The 19,274-nt window shown below is 42.3% G+C and overlaps 2 protein-coding genes across 2 annotated transcripts; both read left to right on the top strand.

Moving 5' to 3' along the window:
- Window positions 1-1,362: 1,362 nt before the first annotated feature.
- LOC124235255 (protein FAM24A-like) lies at window positions 1,363-2,950 on the top strand. Its single transcript, XM_046652840.1, has 2 exons — window positions 1,363-1,746; window positions 2,567-2,950. The coding sequence occupies exons 1-2, from the start codon at window positions 1,655-1,657 to the stop codon at window positions 2,892-2,894; spliced, it is 420 nt and encodes a 139-aa protein (XP_046508796.1). The 5' UTR covers window positions 1,363-1,654; the 3' UTR covers window positions 2,895-2,950.
- Window positions 2,951-4,831: 1,881 nt separating this feature from the next.
- On the top strand, window positions 4,832-18,843 carry CUZD1 (CUB and zona pellucida like domains 1). Its single transcript, XM_046652839.1, is given in 10 exon segments — window positions 4,832-4,973; window positions 8,987-9,137; window positions 11,342-11,556; window positions 12,930-13,080; window positions 13,418-13,635; window positions 14,114-14,179; window positions 14,182-14,276; window positions 15,309-15,700; window positions 16,494-16,762; window positions 17,986-18,843. Coding segments are annotated over 10 exon segments (1,872 nt in total). The 3' UTR covers window positions 18,159-18,843.
- The last annotated feature ends 431 nt before the right edge of the window (window positions 18,844-19,274 follow it).

The following is a 19,274-nucleotide window of genomic DNA, read 5'->3' as shown; positions in this document are numbered from 1 at the left end:
CAGCCTGAAAAGGCTGATTCTGGCAAATTTTTGCCAGATTTTTCATTGCTTTCATATAGGACAGAATTTTTCAGAGGTTTTATGTCATCATTTTTGTCACTTTCTCCCCTGCTGTTCATGACCTCTTCCAGGGTTTGGCCAGAGCAGCAAGGGATAATCCTTTGTAGTTAAAATAATTTCCTCATTTAATTGAACCAGCTTTGTTGGGTGACAGTACCTTGAAATCATAGAAACCTGGTTTAGAACAGATATCCTAGTCAAATTACTTTTTGAAATCTCTTTATCTTAACCATAAAGTATGGTAATATTCTGAAGTCAATGAACCTATATCTGAATCCTGTTAAATGGCTGCAACTACGTTATTATTTCATCGTGTAGGTAAAACATGAAGTCTAACCAGTCTTCTATGATTGAACTTTCAGATACATTATTTTTTTTAGATATTAGCCCCCCCACATTACTATCCTTTTATTTTATTGAGATCTCAAATTTGCTTTTGATTAACAATCAAACCTTAAAAGGTTCTCTGAGGGAAATAAAACCTGAAAAGGAGAAACTGAGATCAAATTATTTAAAATAATTTTTGAGCGTTCATAGTTCCATTGGTGCTAAAATATATCTGAACATGGAATGGAATTCAGAACCCCATGAAGGAGAGTTGGTAGCCAAAGAGTTGATGTCACACAGCCCACCACCTAACAGGCAGAGTTGGAGCTTGATGGTGGCTGTCCATTCTGCCAGCTCTGGTGGAGACTGCGCTTCTAAAAGCAAGCTCTTCAAATTTATATCTTAAGTACTCCTAACAGGAATAATTAGAATTTTTCTTTCTCAAATTAAAGGTTTGAGAAATTCCTGATAAGATGTACTGTTCCCTAAAGTTCATGTTAATTGTAATTTTTTTGTACTGTCGGCATTCATCCAGCTATGAAGACTTAGGTGCTGGTAAGTATGCTTCAGCAGGGGGTTGCTTATCCTTCTCTCCTGGCTCACTTTTCCCCAGTTTCAGGGAGTTAGATTAAACAAATTGCTTATTCACACAAATTGGATTTCCTGGGCAGACTTAAGAGGAAAAATGGCAATTGTCAGTGGGAGAATTAGAAACTCTTTTTCCTAAAACACATATCACTTACAAAATGAATTTGTATATTCTTAGTATAGTCAAAGATAACATTTTAAAAAAGTCATTCCCATAATCATTCCCACAGGAGATTTTTAAGCCTGATGTACAGTGCGGGGTTAATTCTAACTCTGAAAGTGAACATATTTCAGGAAGGCTATATGTTTGTGAGTAAAACCATTTGCTCAAGCAGAGGCCTGTTTGTTATTTACGGCTGCACATTACTGCAGGTGAAAGGGAGAAAAAGATTCTTCCCACTTTCCTTCCTTCCTTCCTTCTCCCTGGATTTTGCATTTCAATCTTGTCCCATTCATAAATAAACCCTGTTCCCTATCTCTGGGCCAGCTTAGGATCCTAGGTCTCCCTGGGAAGACTCATTTGTGTTTTACATGCATAAAAATCTGTGATTTGGGGTTCATCCTTCCTCCACTAGAGGAAGCATCTTGAGTTGCTAAGTGGCTGTGTGGGGAGGGGAGCTTCATTCACTGCTTGCCTGCACTTCTCTGCCTAGATAAATCTAAAGTCAACACCGTAATTATGTTCTGCATTGGTGGCGGTATCCTGGTGGCCATGCTCGTGCTGATAGGTGTTGTCATCTGTCTTTACGTCCAAGTAGCCAATGCATTGAAGTGAGTGACGTGGGTAAGAGTGAATAGCACACCCCTCAAATGGGATTCCTGGGGCTCTCTGCTTGAGCAGGGCCATTCCTTGCCCTGTGGCCACACCCTGGGTGAGGTCGGGAACAGCAGGCAGGTTTGAAAAAGCAAAGTGGGTGCATAGAATCTTGGCTTCCTCCCCTTCTGGCTTGGGGCTGTGAGCTCATAAGCAGAGTGTTCTCAGCTGGTGGCTCTGTGTGTCACCGCTGCTCTGCTGTCCCTTGACCTCGCTGAGGTGACCCTCATCTGGTTAAATCAGTGCAGTGGCTGGGCCCTCCTGCTGCCCCAGGCTGCAGACGGGACTGCGGGCGAGGCAGCCTCGTGTTCACGCGGAGCACGGGCTGAATCCGTCTCCTCTGGCCTGAGCTGGGGAGCCCTCAGGGTGTCCGCTCACTCACTGCCATGGCCTTGGGGACAGGGAGGTGGGCCTGTAGGACTATGGGGAGTCTGAGCTGTGTGGAGATCCTGGGGGACACTTTACAAGGGGATGTAGATCAAACAAGAGATAATTAAACTGCAGGGAGAGGAACCTTCAAACATGGGAGAGGTTGGTTGTCAGAAGCGGCGATGTTCCTGTTCTGGGCGTGTTAGGCCTGGGAGCTGGCAGGTAAATCCTGGGACCCGGGGGACAGCCGACTGTGGCACCGTCCCTGCCCTGCTCTGCACTTGGTGGGCCTGCAGTGATCAGCTGGGTGACCCGCCCCTGCAGTCCACTCTCCCTTATTTGCTGTAACCTGATCTTGGGCTGCCAGCAATCTTAGGAGAGGAGGGGATTAGACAGGGTTTAGGACAGGGCAGGGAGCCTTAATTTCAGGCTGGTGTCACGTGTTTGCTTGGGCCCAGCTCTGAACTTCCCAGATCCCCCCGACACTTGTAACAAATGGACTGAGAAGAAAAATTCTAATCCCATGCTTGTGTGTGTATGTCTTTTCTTAAGAGCTCCAATGGTACCTGCTTGTTTGGCCTTAAAAAATAATCCAGCCATGGTCACCCAGGACAAGGTCGCCACAGCCATCACCACTGGGTCTTATCCCAACCTCCAATGCTGTGACGAGTGTAGCTTGTATGCCGACTTTGATTCCCTGCCACCGTGCTTCTGTGACGTAAACGAGGGACTCTGACTTGGGCGGGCACAAATATCCTCATGAGCAATATTTCTTAGTACAATGTTTTATTATTCAAGTTTTATAGTGTTTACATTATATTATGTACTGCAGAACATATTTATGTCCTTTTGAATAAATGCAATATTGAAAATAATTTTCCCTGCCTCCAGTATTTTTATTGTTGTTAGTTATAAATGTACTTAAATTTGTGTATTACCCACTTTGGGACTTGGGGCAACTAGCTTGTAATATTATATTGCAATATAAGGAGAGTGGAAAATAAAAAGCATCTAGCACACCTCCAACCCCAGAAGAAAAATATGTATTGATCTTGGAGCGTTTCCAGTTTCAGACCTAGCTAAACTTCCCAAGATGGAGTAACATCATCCACTCTCACCCAGCTACTCTTCCATGGACAATTATGTTACATTGTCCTGAAGAACACCCGGGTGAATGGCACCCCGGAGAGAGTGAGGACAGCCAGGTAGGACGTCTCTGGGTTTAGGTTGCCTGATCTGTGTAGTGATAGGGTTGAGCTCAATCACGTTAAAAGGACTTTTAGAAAACCTGAGATTCCTCCTCCTGCCATCCTCCACCTCTTCAGAAGCAAATTTCTTCCTGCTTGGATCGCTTTAACACTGACTTTTGCTGACTCAGCTGTCACTGTCTGACTGCTATAGGAACCTCCAGCTGAATGCCAAAGCCCAGATTCTCTTGATCTCAGCAGTAGGATGCACCCCTTGCGCTTCTGCTCATCAAATTCCTTCTGTTCCTGCCCTTTCCACTGACCCGTCTGGATCCCTTTCTCCTCACAGACTCCCCATCTGTAACCACAATGTGTACTTATTCTTGTTAACAAAACTCTTGCTTTGTGAGCATCACATATTTTTCTTAATGTAAAGAATGAATTAGTAGTAGGTGTTTACCTACTAAAAGGGGTGAAAAAGGACAAAGAAATAGACAAAAACAGCTACTACCTCCAGGCTGACAGGGAGCGAACAGTGATAGAACTAAGCATTCAGAAGAGGCCACCTCTGGGCTGAGTTTCGGTCCTCTCAGCCCAGGGTTTACTGATAAAGGAATATTCAACACTTTAGTGCTGGCGAAATTTGCCAGAAGGTGTGGGAGCTGGAGCTGCTCTCACAGAGCAGCCCTTGGAATGGCCGAGAAAATCTCTGGAGGCTGAGTGCTCCCAGCCCCAGTACAGTTTTAGGAGGCAAATTCAATGCATCTTCCCTAGAGCCTGCTCTGAGACCTTCGAGCTGGATGTGACCTATCCTTCTTGAGTTCCTGGAGCAGTTTCTCCCTCTCCTCGCATCTACAGCTCTGGCTTTGTTTTAGGCGTTCACGTGTTCTTGGATTTTCTCTTGCCACCAGCAAGCTCCATGTCAGACAGAGCACATCCAAACGCATCTGAACTCCACTTAGTGGACGGCACAGTGCCCAGCTACCTGAGACCCTGCACAAGCACGATCCATATGTGGGGCATACGCCTGACTTCCAGGCATTGCAGGGTCCGTGCGGGAGGCAGGATGGGGCAAGGGCTCTTTGAGACACCCCTCTGGTGGGCAGTGGAGACAGAGTGTAACATGGTGCTTTAGAGGCAGACAGACTTGGTTCAAATCCAACTCTACCTTTCACTAGCTATGAGCTAGCTTGCATAGTGACAGTGAGGATTAAGTAAGATCAGGTATGCCGCCCTCCAGGCCCTAGAACCCCGTGATCTCTTGGTAAATTGCCAGTGGCCTGAACCACGTTTGTCTCCTGACGGCTAACCCAGGGTTCTCTCCCCTCTGCTAGTCCCCCTCCCAGAGAAGTGACCACAAAGCTCTCATACTCAGTGGTGATGGTTCAGGGAGCTGGGAGATATGCCTGTAGGAGAGAGAGAGAGGGGTACAGTAAGAAAGCCCGGGGTTGAGGGAGGAGTGCGGAATCTGTGGACACAGCTGAGCATGACCCTTAGTAATCAGAAGGGTCCCCACCACATATGCATGCCCCCTGCTCACACTTACACTAGGACATCCAGTCCCCGCCTGGTACACAGCAAGCCCCAGAAGTCCCCGAGCTTACGGGAACTGTGTAAAGCTGTGCCAGGTACCTTGGTGAGTGTCCAAGCTCCTTGTGAGCACAACTTCCAGATGTCACAGGTGCTGGCCTTGCCACTGCAGCACTGGCATGAGGCCAAATACCTGGTTCAGGGACCTAACTAGGAATATGTTCCCCTGGGTCACAGTCTGGTATTGTGCCCTCCCCAGGAACCCTGATGTCCGAGAGCCAAGTAAGGTTTTCTGGACTGCAGGATAGTGAGAATAACATAAAAGGGTTGAGGGCAACCAGGAAGGGTTTCAATCTAGAAGGTCCAGTCTACACCTACCTTTACCTCTACAGAGCTGCTGGGAAGATTCATCAAAAATCAGTCATCATTCTCCTGCTCAGAAAGTTCCGACTGAACTTAGAATAAAACCTAAACTCCTCATCTGGCCTACAGGTCCTTCGCCATTTGACCATTACCTGCCTCTCTTTTCCATCCTCACTTCCTACCTCCGTCTCCTTTGCTCACATCCACCACACTGGCCTGCCTTGCCTTATTTTGCAGACATACCTAGCTGGTTCCTGCCTCAAGGCCTTTGCATTTGCCTGTTCTTTTGCCTACAATGCATACCCCAAGCCCAGATCTCACACGAATGTCTCTCTCTTTCTTTCTTTGCTCAAATTTCATCAAGATGTCTTTCTTCCCACCTAGTATTGCTTCCCTTCCAAAGCAGTCACTCTTTACCCCGTCACCCTGTTTTATTCTATTTATAGCACCTCTGCTATCTGTAACTTATTTTTCTTTGTTTGTTGTCTGTTTTCCCTACTTAGAGGACAAGTTCCACAAGGGCAGGGGCTGTGCTTCTCATGTTCAAGTCTGTATATCAGGCCTAGAAGGGTAGCTAATGAATATTTGTTGAAAGAATGAGTGAGTGAAAAGAGGGCAGCCCCACATACAAGTTCCTTGTGAGTACACCTTCCTAATGTCACAGGTGCTGGCCTTGCCACTGCAGCACTGGGCTCACCTTGGACGCAAGGATTCTTTTCTCTCATCGTAAAACATAGTGCCTGAGGCGCTTTAGTTTACCTGCTTCAGGGTCTCGGGACAATGGTTTGAAATTCCTGGCAACTAGACCTGGATCTGCACTTTCTTTTTCTTCCCCATCCTGTGATCCCTCCTCCTCTCCCTCAGTGTCAGCGCCTCGGCAGGCATCAGTGACCTAGCTGGACCCAGAGTTTGCCCAGGTGCCTCCCGCCCCCCAGCTGCTACTTTCCCCAAAGGCTTTAGTTTTTGGAGAAGACCAGTGAAGGCTTAAGATGTCAATGATGCTACCCCCTTCGTGATCTGAGTAAATACCAGGGCAAAGGCACAACTCCAAGTGAGTGCCACAAGGAATTACTTACCATGTGCCAGGTGTTGGACATCCCCTGTGAGGAGCTTTAGCTGGGTACTCTCTGCAAACCTTCCCGGAATCAGTTGAGGAGAGCCAACACTCGCTGTTAGGAATTGCTGATAATAAACCCGTCACGCAGCTGCTTTATTCTCACAGAAATCTGCCCCTTGCACGGTCAAGCTGACACATTTCCCTGGAGGTCGCCAGGGAGCTTATGAAACCAGATAGTTATGAAACACAGAGAAGTATAAAGCCTGCTAGCAGTTTAGGCTGCCCCGCCCCTCACAAAGATGGAGGCTATGAGAAGGGTCATCCTTTTTGCACTTTTCATTGTATCATGTCTGGGAGAGCTGAATTCAACTGTGCCTGAAGGTAGGAAAATTGAACCAGGTTTTTCAATCAAAATAAGGGTGACCTCTTTTCCAGAGGCCTCTACCGATAGTTTTTAAAGTTTTAATATCTGCCGTTGGCCCTAATACAGAGAATATTTACTCATATGTTCTTAATGGATTTTGAATTACTACTAAGGTTTTTCAGGCCCATATGACAATATACATAAAAATATAAAAGTACGAAGAAATTTACCACATCATTTCACTACTAAGAATTAACATTTAGGAAATAATCGTAAAAGTGCACAAAGGTATATGTGCTGTCTACATAATTATAAAAAGCAATGTAAATTTGCATCATTTCCTATAAGTTATGGTAAATCCATACTAAAGAAAACTCTTCAGCAACTTCTTAAAAATAAGACTGATTTATAAGAAAGGCACCCAGGATCTAGTTTAAGAGAAAAAAAACACACCTGAAATTTGCATAGCATGATGGTGTTCGTGTTTAAAATATATACATTTGAGCACTTAAAAAACCTGCAAGAAGAAGAGGAAAGGAAAGGGGCTGGAAGTAGTCACAAGAACTGTTTAATGATGATTGTTTCTGGGTGAATGGAATTATACTTTTAATTGTCTTTGCTTTCTGATTTTTTTTTTTACTAATAAACGTAATATTAATAGTTATTGTTAGGGAAAAACAAATAAAAGACTATTGTTATAAGGACATGACTTATCAGTCACAGAGAAAAAAGAAAATGCAAAGCTTTGTTTCTAGGTAGAGTTTTTAACCATTAGTCAGCTTCCGTTATGAAGTGTTTGATTCTTTTGTTCACATTCAGTTACCGCTGTTGCTGCTGTCCCTTCTCCTCTCCTCCTCTTCTTCTTTAGTAAGAGCTTTATTGAGATATAATTCATATACCATAAAACCCATCCTTCTAAAATGTACAACTTAGTGGGTTTTAGTATATACACGGGACTGTGCAACCATCACCGCTATCTAATTTGAGAACATTTTCATCACCCCCAAAAGAAACTCTGTCCACATTAGCAGTTACTCTCCACTTCCCTCAGTGCCCCCAGCTCAAGGCAACCACTGATCAACTTTCCGTCTCTATAGCTTTACCTGTTCCGGACATTTCATATAAATGAAATCATGCACCACATGGTCTTTCCCTCAGCACTTTACAGTGTTCATCTATGCTGTACCATGTATCAGTAATTCATTTCTTTTTATTGCTGAATAATTTTCCATCGTATGGATGTATCACATTTTATTTATTCATTAGTTGATGGACATTTGGGTTGTTTCTACTTTCTGGTTATTTTGACTAGCGCTGCTTTGAACTTTAGTGTACAAGTTTTGGTGTGGACATATGTTTTCATTTCTTTTGGGGATATGCCTAGAAATGGAATTGCTGGGTTATGGTAACCCTCTGTTTAACCTTTTGAGGAATTGCCAGACTGTTTTCCCTGCAGCTGTCCCGTTTTACATTCCACGAGCAGCGTATGAGGGTTCCACTTTCTCCACGTCCTTGACAACACTTGTTATTTTCTGTTTTTGATTCCAGTTTTTGTTTCACGTCCTAATGGGTGGGAAGTGGTATCTCATTGTGGTTTTGATTTGCATTTCCCTGAAGACTAATGATGCTCAGTGTCCCTTCATGTGTTTATTGGCCATTTATGTCTTCTTTGGAGAAATATCTATTTTGGTCCTTTGTCTATGTTTTTCCTTTTTTTTTTTTTTTTTGTGAGGAAGATTCACCCTGAGCTAACATCCGTTGCCAATTTTCCTCTTTATTTTTGGTTTGAGGAAGATTCACCCTGAGCTAACATCTGTGTCAGCCTTCCTCTACTTTGTATGTGGGATGCCTCCACAGCATGGCCGATGTGTGGAGTAGGTCCGCACCTGGGATCTGAACCTGTGAACCCGTGAACCCATGAACCCGGGCTGCCGAAGCGGAACACTTGGGACTTTAACCACTCAGCCGTGGGGCCAGCACTGCTTTGTCCATTTTTAATTGCATTATTTGTCTTTTAATTATTGAGTTGCAAGAGTTCTTTATATATAAAGCTTCTTTTTAAAAACATCTTTCTCCATGCCTGAATATACTGTTTATTCTTTTATGCACCATATGTAGAGAAATCATAAATGGTACTTTCTCCTCAAGGGCTCTAAGAAGGAGAAGTCAATTGCTGGTGGCTTCCTTTGGAGTGAGCTAAATACCATTCACACTTACCTGCATGTTTGTATGGATCTTGCATGTGGGTGGGAGGCAGACTCCCAATCCCTGGAGTGGGGAGGCAGGGGCTGCTGGCTTTCCTCAGTGCCAGCTGTGATCTCCACCAGGCAAATCAAGCTGTACTGCCAGCCTGGGAGGCTCCAACCTGGCAGAGACCCACAAAGCCCTGATCCTGCAACTCAATCCCAGTGAGGACTGCACCTGGACACTAGAAAGACCAGAAAACAAAAGCATCAGAATCATCTTTTCGAACTTGCAGTAAGTAGAGGCTTCAGTTCCTAATGAGAGTGGTTGAGCTCTGGGCACACTAGGGAGTGTCTGTGGAAAGAAGTCAACTGCTCCTGGAGGTGGTGGTAACACCCACAACGATGATGGCGATGATGATGATGATGATGATGATGATGGCTGATAGTCACTGACTGATGACTGTGCTGCTAGCTCTGGTCACAGATGTCCTGTGAGGTCAGTACAAGAACTAGAGGCAGAGAGAGGTTGAGAACTTGTCTCAGGTTATATAACTAGTAAGTAAAATCACCAAGGTTAGTACCCAGCCTGTCTAGGTCCAGATTATAGGTGCTAAAACACTAAACGCATGGTTCCAAACTTTGCTGTGCATTAGAATCAGCATGGGAGCTTCCACAAACTCAGATGCCCAGGCTGCACCTTGTACAATTAGCTCACAATCCTGGGAGTGGGACCTAGGCATCAGTGTTTTTTTTTTTAATTTTAAACTTTTTATTTTGAAATAAATATACACTCATAAGCATTTTTTATAAGTGCCCAGGTGATGGCAGAGTGAGGCAAGGTGACAACAGGGCGCTGCACTGCAAGACTCTCTCAGGGCTTGGAGAGAGCTGCCCCACTTCATGCTCTCAACAGCCCTCCGGGTAGATGCAATCTAATCCCCATTCAATGGGTAAGAAAGCCCAGAGAAGTCACTTAACATGCACATAGTCACACACTAATAAAAGTGGGAGAGGAAGTGAATCCAAACAACCTGGCTCAGAGCCTGTGCTCTTACCCTATCCCAGTGGTTCTAAAACTGGAGAGATAGCAGAAACACTTGGAGGGTCTTTTATTTTTTATTTATTTATTTATATTTATTTATTTATTGATTGAGGAAGATTAGCCCTGAGCTAACTACTGCCAGTCCTCCTCTTTTTGCTGAGGAAGACTGGCCCTGAGCTAACACCTGTGCCCATCTTTCTCTACATTATATGTGGGACACCTACCACAGCATGGCGTGCCAAGTAGTGCCATGTCCGCACCGGGGATCCGAACCGGCGAACCCCAGGCCCCCGAGAAGCGGAACGTGCGAACTTAACTGCTGCACCACTTGGCTGGCCCCTTGGAGGGTTTTTTAAATGTACAATTGCTGGGCCCCAGCCCCAGATTCTCTGATTCAGGTGGGGTGGGTGGGGCCTGATCATTTGCATAGGTAACGAGTTCCCAGGTGATGCTGATGGTGGTGGTGGAGGTGCCACGCTTTGAGAATCATGGCCCTACACCACCGAAGTTGGAATTGACTTCCCTTCACCCATCAAAGAAACAAGAGAGAAGAGGGACTTCCAAGTTCCCTGGAATGGTAGAGCTATTAAGAATTATATACATTATTCTTGCTGTGTAAGAAGAGAGGAGAGAAGAGAAGCATGGGAAGAGTGAGGGGGGAGGAAACGAACATTTCACATTTACTGGACATCTCCTGTGTGCCAGACCTGGGCCTGGTGCTTCATGTTCAGAATGTTACAAACCTCATGCCATAGTATGAAGTAGGCTGTGATGTCCCCACTTTACAGACCAGAAAACTAAGATCAAGAGTAGTAAAATCACTTGTCCAAAGTTCAGGCAGGAAGTCATTAAGCTGGAAGGAGACTTCAGGTTTGTATACCCTTGTGATTTTTCCTCTAAGTCATCTTGGAAATGTGTCCTCTGGGGCATTTGGAGAGATAATGTCAAAATGGGCAGAAAACAATAATCGTGGGCTCCCCTGTCCAATGCAGGGCATGGGACTGTCCTTAAGAATGAGGAAGTGTGATGTGAGGAAAGGAAGGGGCAGCTAGTGAGATGCCAAATGCTTTACCTTGAGAGAGGTGGCCGTGGAAGAAGAGTTGCTTCACCTTTCAGCAGCCTTGGATTTCAAATGTCAAAGGGGATCAATTCCAAATAAGAAGGTTCCACGCCAAACAGTCACATGGGCGTGGGGAACAGGAGAGATGGAAACAGGGAGAAGACCCACTTACTCGATGTAGGATGTTGGCAAAACAGTTCAGCTCCCTGAGTCATGTAAGATTGCTACTGTGTGATTTGATGTTGGGGGACCTGAGAGGAGGTTGGTCTGGGAGAGGTTGAGATGAACACAGATATGCCACCGTTTTGTAAATTGCAATGCTAATGTGAACAAACCTTGTGAAACCCCCTTTGCTGGTGGCTCTTCTCTAACCACAGGTGTGTTCTGTTCACAGGCTTGATCCAGATGGAAGTTGTGACAGTGAAAACATTAAAGTTTTTGATGGGAACTCCACCGCGGAGGCTCTGCTAGGGCAAGTCTGCAGTAAGAATGACTACGTTCCTGTATTTGAATCATCATTAAATACACTGACGGTTCAAATAGTCACTGACGCTGCGAGAATTCAAAGAAGTGTCTTCATATTCTACTACTTCTTCTCTCCTGGCACCTGTAAGTTCTCATTTATACATCGCATGCACACGCCGCCTGAGAGCCCAGGAGGTTACACACTCTCCTGCCTAGCTTGTTGTAACCTTGAGTCTAAATCTATTCCCTCAGAGACTTCTTTATTTGTGAGAGCAGTGGTTCTCTAACTCATGTGCATAAGTATCACCTGGAAAGCGGGTGAAGTCACAGGTTCCTGGGCCGCACCACAGAGATTCTGATCCATTGGTTCTGAGGGGCGCCCTTGAGTACGCCTTTCTTACCAGCTCCCAGGTGGGGCAGATGGATGGGGCTGATCAGATGGCTACATGCTGAGGTGTGCTGTGTTAGAGACCAAGGCCAACTCTCCAACTGCAGTCTGTTTGGTAATAACTCTGAGATCCTTTGAAATGCCTCTTCAGGGACTGCTCCTCCCTGTGGCCTGATTCTTCAGGGGAGCACAAGCTGAGAACCTCTGACCTCACAGCTGAGTGGCTACAATTACATGGTTGTGCATTCACAGCACCTAAATTCTGTTGCAGCGCAAAGCAAAATGCCAAGAAATTCTTCGAGTTCATGAGTAAAGTGCCACTCTGGTTTGCTTTCTGAGGCCCAGAGCTAATGTCATTCTCTTGCTTAAACCACCAGTTCCTTGGTGCTAACAAATCTCTGAGTGGAGCAGTCAAGGTTTTCCCAAGCCAGACCCAGAGCACCCTTTCAAGCCTTACCTCCAGCCACTCCCTGACATGCAGCCTATGCTTTAGCCAATCTAAACCATTTCACATCCTCCTAAAAAGAGCCTTCAGTGTTGTTTCTTCATGTTTCATTTGTCCAGTTGTTTCATTACCTACTGGGGAAGGAGGGACCAAGGACGGCTTCATGAAGGCTGCATCTGAGCTGAGTTTGAACAATAGTGTGACTGGGGTAGGGAGAGGTGGGAGTCAGTGGAGGAGGACTCATGTCCGCTCGAGCCAATAGTCCAAGGAGACATGGGAAGAAAGGACAGGCTGAAACAGCAGGTCACATGGTAGTGGCCGATGAGGCTGGAAAGCTAGGCTGGGACTAAATGAGGAAGAGCCTCCAAGGCTACTCCTCAGAGTGTGACTTCATTTTCTGTGGCTCAGTCCAGGTAATGGAGGGTCTCTACAGCTGGGACAGGTCTTATAGAGAGACTTTAACATTGTCCATTTGGCAGCAGTGTAAAGATTCAGCCTCTGCCCCGCACCAAAGGGGAGAAAATCCAATGATAAAAAAGGATGAAAACCTCATTATGCTACCAGTTCAAAAGAGGGAGATGGAATCAAACTCAGGGGAGACTTCCTAGACTCCATGCAGGACACAGAAATTAAAAGAAGTCTCTGTCTTGATTTACGTTCTTGGTCACTGCATATCCCTTTCAGCTATTCCAAACTGCGGGGGTTACCTGGACGCTTTGGAAGGTTCCTTCACCAGCCCCAACTACCCAAAGCCACATCCTGAGCTGGCCTATTGTGTGTGGCACATACAAGTGGAGAAAGGTTACAAGATAAAATTAGACTTCACAGAGATTTTGTAAGTACTGTGGTCCATTTCTCCTGTGGGAGAAAATGCAGTGAGCTCACCTGGCAAATGGGGGGTCTGTGGGAGAGAAATTATCACATGAACCCCCTCAATTCTTTTCAAAGAATTGATGTATAAAAAAAACACCATTGAACTAACTTGACGATTTTTTTTGAATGTTCTGATGTCACATCAGAGACTTGGCAAAGCCCCAGGTTTGTCATCATAAACCTGAGATACCATTGTAAGGAAACATCCTTGATCATTTAAGATTGGGATTGTTGGGATTATAGAAAATAGAATTGAATTGGTTTGAAAAGCTTTTCCACTGAAAGTCCTACATCTCTAGCCTAGAAGTGGACGAATACTGCAGATTCGATTTTGTTGCTGTTTATGACGGCTCCTCCACCACCTCTGGCCTGATGGGACAAGTGTGTGGCCGTGTGAAGCCCACCTTCGAATCCTCATCAGACTCCTTGACCATCGTGCTGTCTACAGATTATGCCATCTCCTACCGGGGCTTTTCTGCTTCCTACACTTCCATTTATACAGAAAATGTTGACACTAGTAAGTCGTATTTTACATTCCTTAGGTATTTTGTGATCTGTGAAGATTGTGTACGTAGAAATGGCTCCTTAATTCTTAGGCTACCTGTGGCTAACCCTATTTGCAAGCCTGTGACATAAACTTTGGAACATATTAATAATCTGAAGGTTGAGAGTCAGTTGTATGTATTGTTTAATACAAGAGGAAATTAAATGGTTTTATTAACCTGAAAAAGATTTCTGCAGAAAACATGGGCTGTTTCGCTTGATGCCTCTGTAAAGACACAATTAAAAATATTTGTTCTATAGATTCTAGCCACAAACAAGGTCGCACAGTGAACACTGAAAAAGGAGATCAGCTGCTCTTTTATCTCAGGCTTCTGATTATGGTTTTGGGCAAAATGGGTTTTGACTTGTTATATAGTCTTCTGTGCACATAGCTTTTCAAGATTCAAAGTTCCAAGCTGACGTAAACATGATCATCCTTTTTTCTTGGGCAGCATCTTTAACTTGCTCCTCTGACAAGATGAGAGTTATTATAAATAAATCCTACCTGGAATCACTTAAATTAACTTACAACTAAATGACCCAACTTGCAGACCAAAAGTATCAAATGTGGTGGAATTTTCTATCCCTCTTGATGAATGTGGCACAATCAAAAAGGTAAAGTGGAACACCGATAGCTGGGTTTTGTTGAATGCCAAAGGCATGTTGGGTAATGCTGACAGTGTAGTACTTGCTGACTGCTTTAACGAACAACTCCCAAATCTTGGTGACTTAACACATGGTAAGCATATGTGGACATATAAGTGCACACACTCATTTACACACAAATGCCAAATTATTGCATTCATTTTCAGGGTAACTAGAGGGTGGTTATCTTTCCCTAAAGGTAAAGAACTCTGAAAACTCACTGGAGAGCATTTGAACAACTGTACGCTGTGGGTTTAACAGCCTACCAGTAATATGTGTATAGAAAATATTTGCATCTCATATTTAGCAAAAATCTAGCTGCATTTTAATAATCTTCTTCTTTCCCCTGTAAAGACAGAAGGTAAAAACATTATCCTTATTTTAAATATGAAGGACATAAGTTTGTGACTTCTACTACATTTTCTAGAACTTCAATTCAAGATCTCAAACATTTTCAACCTGTGGGGTCCCTTTAGAGTACATACCCTCAACTTTTCATTCAGGTCATTAAACAACAACCTAAATGAAAAGAATGGAGTCTACACCAAAGGAATTGATAAGGAAGTCATTATTTTTTGCCCAAAATGAACACCTGGGCTATTACCTTGTGAATCCCTAGGGAAGGCAGCCTGGGGAGAACCTCCAGCAGGACCTCTGTCTGCACACCTTTGGAAACTGCCCAGTTAGCTGCACTAACTTAGAGCTATTCAGGGAAGGCTATATGTTATAGAGTCTAAAGTCTTTATAGGGCTGGAAAATTACATTAAAATTTGTTTTTAATATAACTAAAAAAAATTCTGTCCAATACTATCTTCAAGTCTTTCTAATCCAAACTGAATCTCTCATCTCACATTTTTCCTTTCTACCCATAATGTTTCTTGAAAAAAAATCTTAAATTGTGATTTAAGAAAATTGTCTCTACCTGCAAATGTTATTCACATCTATGCTGTAAAATATTCCTGAATTTAAAATGTAATATTTTAATTCCATCTTGCTCCACAGGTAGAAGATCATTCAATTACTTACACCAATGTAATCACCTTTACTGCATCCCAAGCTTCTGAAGTGATCACCCGTCAGAAACGTCTCCAGATTGTTGTGAAGTGTGAAATGGAAAATAATTCTACCGTGGAGATAATGTACATAACAGAAGATGACATAATACAGAATCAAAATGCACTGGGCAGATATAACACGAGCATGGCTTTTTTTGAATCCAATTCATTTGAAAAGCCTATACTGGCATCACCATATTATGTGGATTTGAACCAAACCGTTTTTGTTCAAGTTAGTCTATACACCTCAGATCCAAATTTGGTGGTGTTTCTTGACTCCTGCATCACCTCTCCCACGTCTGACTTTGCGTCTCCAAACTATGACCTAATCAAGAAGGGGTATGTACTGATGGATGACATTCTTTTCTGAGGACTGATAATGACTCTAATGAAGTAATATTTTTTTTGTGTGCATATATAATTCATGTATATAATTTTCATAGTACTACTATGGAGTTTAATAAATTTATTTTCATCATTTTATAAAACGCAGTTTCTCTGTGCAGGTTACAAATAATTTAAGTTAAAACATTTCTATAGCCCACAGTCCATATCCATTAGAATTTTAAGTGCCTTTACAAAATATTTGCTGGTAGAAACAAGTTTATTTTCGTCAAGAAGGCTTTATTTGTGTTTTTGCTTTTTTCACATTTTGGTTATTTTCAACAGAAACCAAAAAGATTGTTTCTTGATCTGTTTCCAGCTTTAGAACATAAATATAATGTAATCAGTAAAGTATATGTGACATTCTTTTAAAAAAAAGGAAAGTTCTTTCTTGAAATGACAGTTCCTTTTTTTCTATGAGCTGATAGACTTTTTAAACTACATTAAGCATGCCAACACACTCATAGCAACTATGTAAAGTGAGGTGTTTGATTCTGATATATCAGCATTGATTTTCTAATTAATTCATACGGACTAGCAATCTAGAGCTGGAGAAAAATTTATCTGACCCAAGAATCAGATCCATAGTCTTAGCTCACGTCCTCTGAGTTCAAGACATTGTCTTTCTAGAGGGATTTTTCGATCCACAAATTAGACAGTTCAGAGTAAATTTTGTATTATCTCTTTTCAATATTGAAAAGACTGAACTTCTGTAAACTTTCTAAATGTGCCATAAATTCTGTTCCAGATGTATTCAAGATGAGACTTGTGACGTGTATCCCTTATCTAGACACCATGCAAGATTCCAGTTTAATGCCTTTAAATTCTTGAGAAGTCTGAGCTCCGTGTATCTACAGTGTGAGGTTTTGATATGTGACAGTAGCGACCATCAGTCTCGCTGCCACCAAGGCTGTGTCTCTAGAAGGAAGCGAGACATTTCTTCATACAAATGGAAGGATAATTCCATCATAGGACCCATTCGTCTGAAAAGGGATCGAAGTACAAGTGGGAATTCAGGTAAGAAAAAAGCTATTCCATGATCTAAGAACACCTCATGGCTTACGAAATGCTACTCAAATGCAGTCCTTCTTAAGCAGGTACGGTTTATGATCTACCATAGTTTCAGCCAAACTCTAAATAAGTTATGAGTTTTAAGCGCGAAAGATTAATTTTTATTTCCCTTACTTGGTAATAGGTGAACCACATACAGTTTAAGCATATTATACTCTGATAATTCATCATTCACAGGGCTTTGGAATATAAATATAATGTCCTCATTTCTACAAACAACAGTTTCCCTTAGCTTCCTAACTCCTCGTCATAGACACCATGGCAGATAACTGAATCAAAAATAATGTATTTTAACTCCTAAATGAGTATAATAAGATGAACCAGCATCCCACACAATTGCCTAATTGGAAAAAAAGCTATTTTTTTAAAACAGAAAAAATTTTATATTTTCAAGACAGCCCTGCTTCTTTGTAAAGGATTGAAACCTGAGCTTGGCCAGGTTGCCGAGAAAAGAGGGAAAGAGGCGATGGTAAATACTCAAGGTGACCCATAATTTAATCGCTTAGGATAAGGCACAATTAAATAAAAACTGTTTATAAGAATTTATCTTATGTGAAAATGATCCTGGCATAAAAAGAATCCTATGATCTCTGCATTATTATTTGAATGAACTATGAAGGAGTATGGTTTTGGTTTGTAGCAAAATATTTCTATGACAAAAACAAAAGAATACAAACAAATTAAATTCAGTAATTTTATAAACACACTCACTAAAAAGATAATGCATGTGTGGATATTAGTTTGAAATTAGTTGAAAATTCGTGAATGAAAACTATTATAGAAATATCATACATATTAGAAAAGAATTCTTTTCCTATTTCAAGAGAAGAAACCAATTGTTTCTATATAGATCAAATATATTTTGACAACTATGGGAAACAGTGACAATTAATAAATGAACCTGCACTTCCATGGACTGTTATGCTTGAATTTCATAAGTTTTTCACCTTATGTCAGGGAATCAAATTAAGTTGACCATTTAAACAAACAAATGTAAGGGCATCTTGTCTTTGAAATTAAACATAAACATAAACTAATGTTAGTGTTATATGTTATACATTCATTGATATATAAGCTTCATAGGCTATGTAGAGATATAAATTTATGCAATTTTGCAATACCAAGTAATACTTTTCTTTAAATTATTTTTATCTCCTTTCCAATTACAGGACTTCAGTATCAAATACATGGAGGAGAAACTCAGAATCAACCTTTCAACAGCCTTTATCTATTTTCATTCATGGTCCTTGCTCTGAATGTTGTGATTGTGGCTACAGTCATAGCGAGGCATTTTGTGAATCAGAGAACAGACTACAAATACCAGAAGCTGCAGAACAATTAAATTAAGGGTTCAGCCTTAAGTGAGACACATTTCTCCTGAGTGCTGAAGGAATGCCACCTCCTGGCTACATGCATTACGAATAAAGTAGGGAGCATCTCGTCAAAGTGATGTACAGGTCCTCATGTCATTGTGGTCAGAGTGTGTTTCCTTGCAGGACAACTGAAATGAACAGACATTATATAAGTTAACTCTCATGTTAAAGAACTAAAGCCACCAAAATATTAAATGAATTAAAAACATCCTTTTTTATACACATAGAACACTTTAAGTAAACATAAGCTGAAAAGAAAAAGGTTATTCTTGCTTAAGAAAAGTAGTCTTCAGCATGAGATGTATTTATTTTCTAGATGGAAATATGCTGCCCTTTGAAGCATAAACACTAGTTATAATTTCTGAAGCTAAAGTATGACAGAGAGAGCTGAAATCTCCTTGATTCATATGCCTTACTGCTTTAATGCAGTCTCAGCGTTTCACACATTCAACATCTCAGAAAAGGGCTTTGAAAGAAGAACCTGTCTATAAAAGAAGACACTTCTGCATAGTTTCTGGGTAATGAGATAAAACTATGTTTCTCCTCCCATTTAGCATCAAGCACCAAGGCCAAAAGTAATAGTCCTAACAAGGAGTAGTCGGTTCTGATTTATACTTTCCTACCTGCTGTGGCTGAATAAATATTGTTAAAGACCCCAACGTGAACTCATTTGACACGTGCCACACATCACATCTAATTCTTTATCTTAGATGAACAATACAACGCTACCTTGTCACCTAACAACCCTCATTGTTTCAGGTTCTAATCTGCATCTAAACAGGCAGCCATCTTTCTGAAGGCCCAAGGTGTTCTCTGTCACTCCTGTCCACACATGCTGAGTACACAGTAGGCTGGGGGGAACACATAGAGGTACCAGCATCTCTGTCCTCATGGAACAAGTCCTTAGGGGCCTGACTGATTTCCAGCTCCAAATCAAAACAGATCTGCTCCATTTTCTTTTTAATATTTCCATGTAGATCTTCCAACACAGTACTTCCCCAAGTGGCCATGCGTTTGAGTCTCCTCTGCATTTGCCCGTCCGTATAACCTAAATGGAACTACCGCCAAGTTCTTTTCTAACCTAA

This window comes from Equus quagga, chromosome 2 (assembly GCF_021613505.1).
Source record: "Equus quagga isolate Etosha38 chromosome 2, UCLA_HA_Equagga_1.0, whole genome shotgun sequence".
Taxonomy (NCBI): Eukaryota; Metazoa; Chordata; class Mammalia; order Perissodactyla; family Equidae; genus Equus; species Equus quagga.
This window is presented reverse-complemented; position numbering and strand designations above follow the sequence as displayed.

Excerpts from the sequence above, each read along its gene's own strand:
- LOC124235255 (XM_046652840.1), top strand. The coding sequence starts at position 1,655 with ATGTTCTGCATTGGTGGCGGTATCCTGGTGGCCATGCTCGTGCTGATA. Across the intron at positions 1,747-2,566 it reads CAAGTAGCCAATGCATTGAA|GGCAGGGAGCCTTAATTTCA; the intron begins GTGAGTGACGTG and ends GGTTTAGGACAG.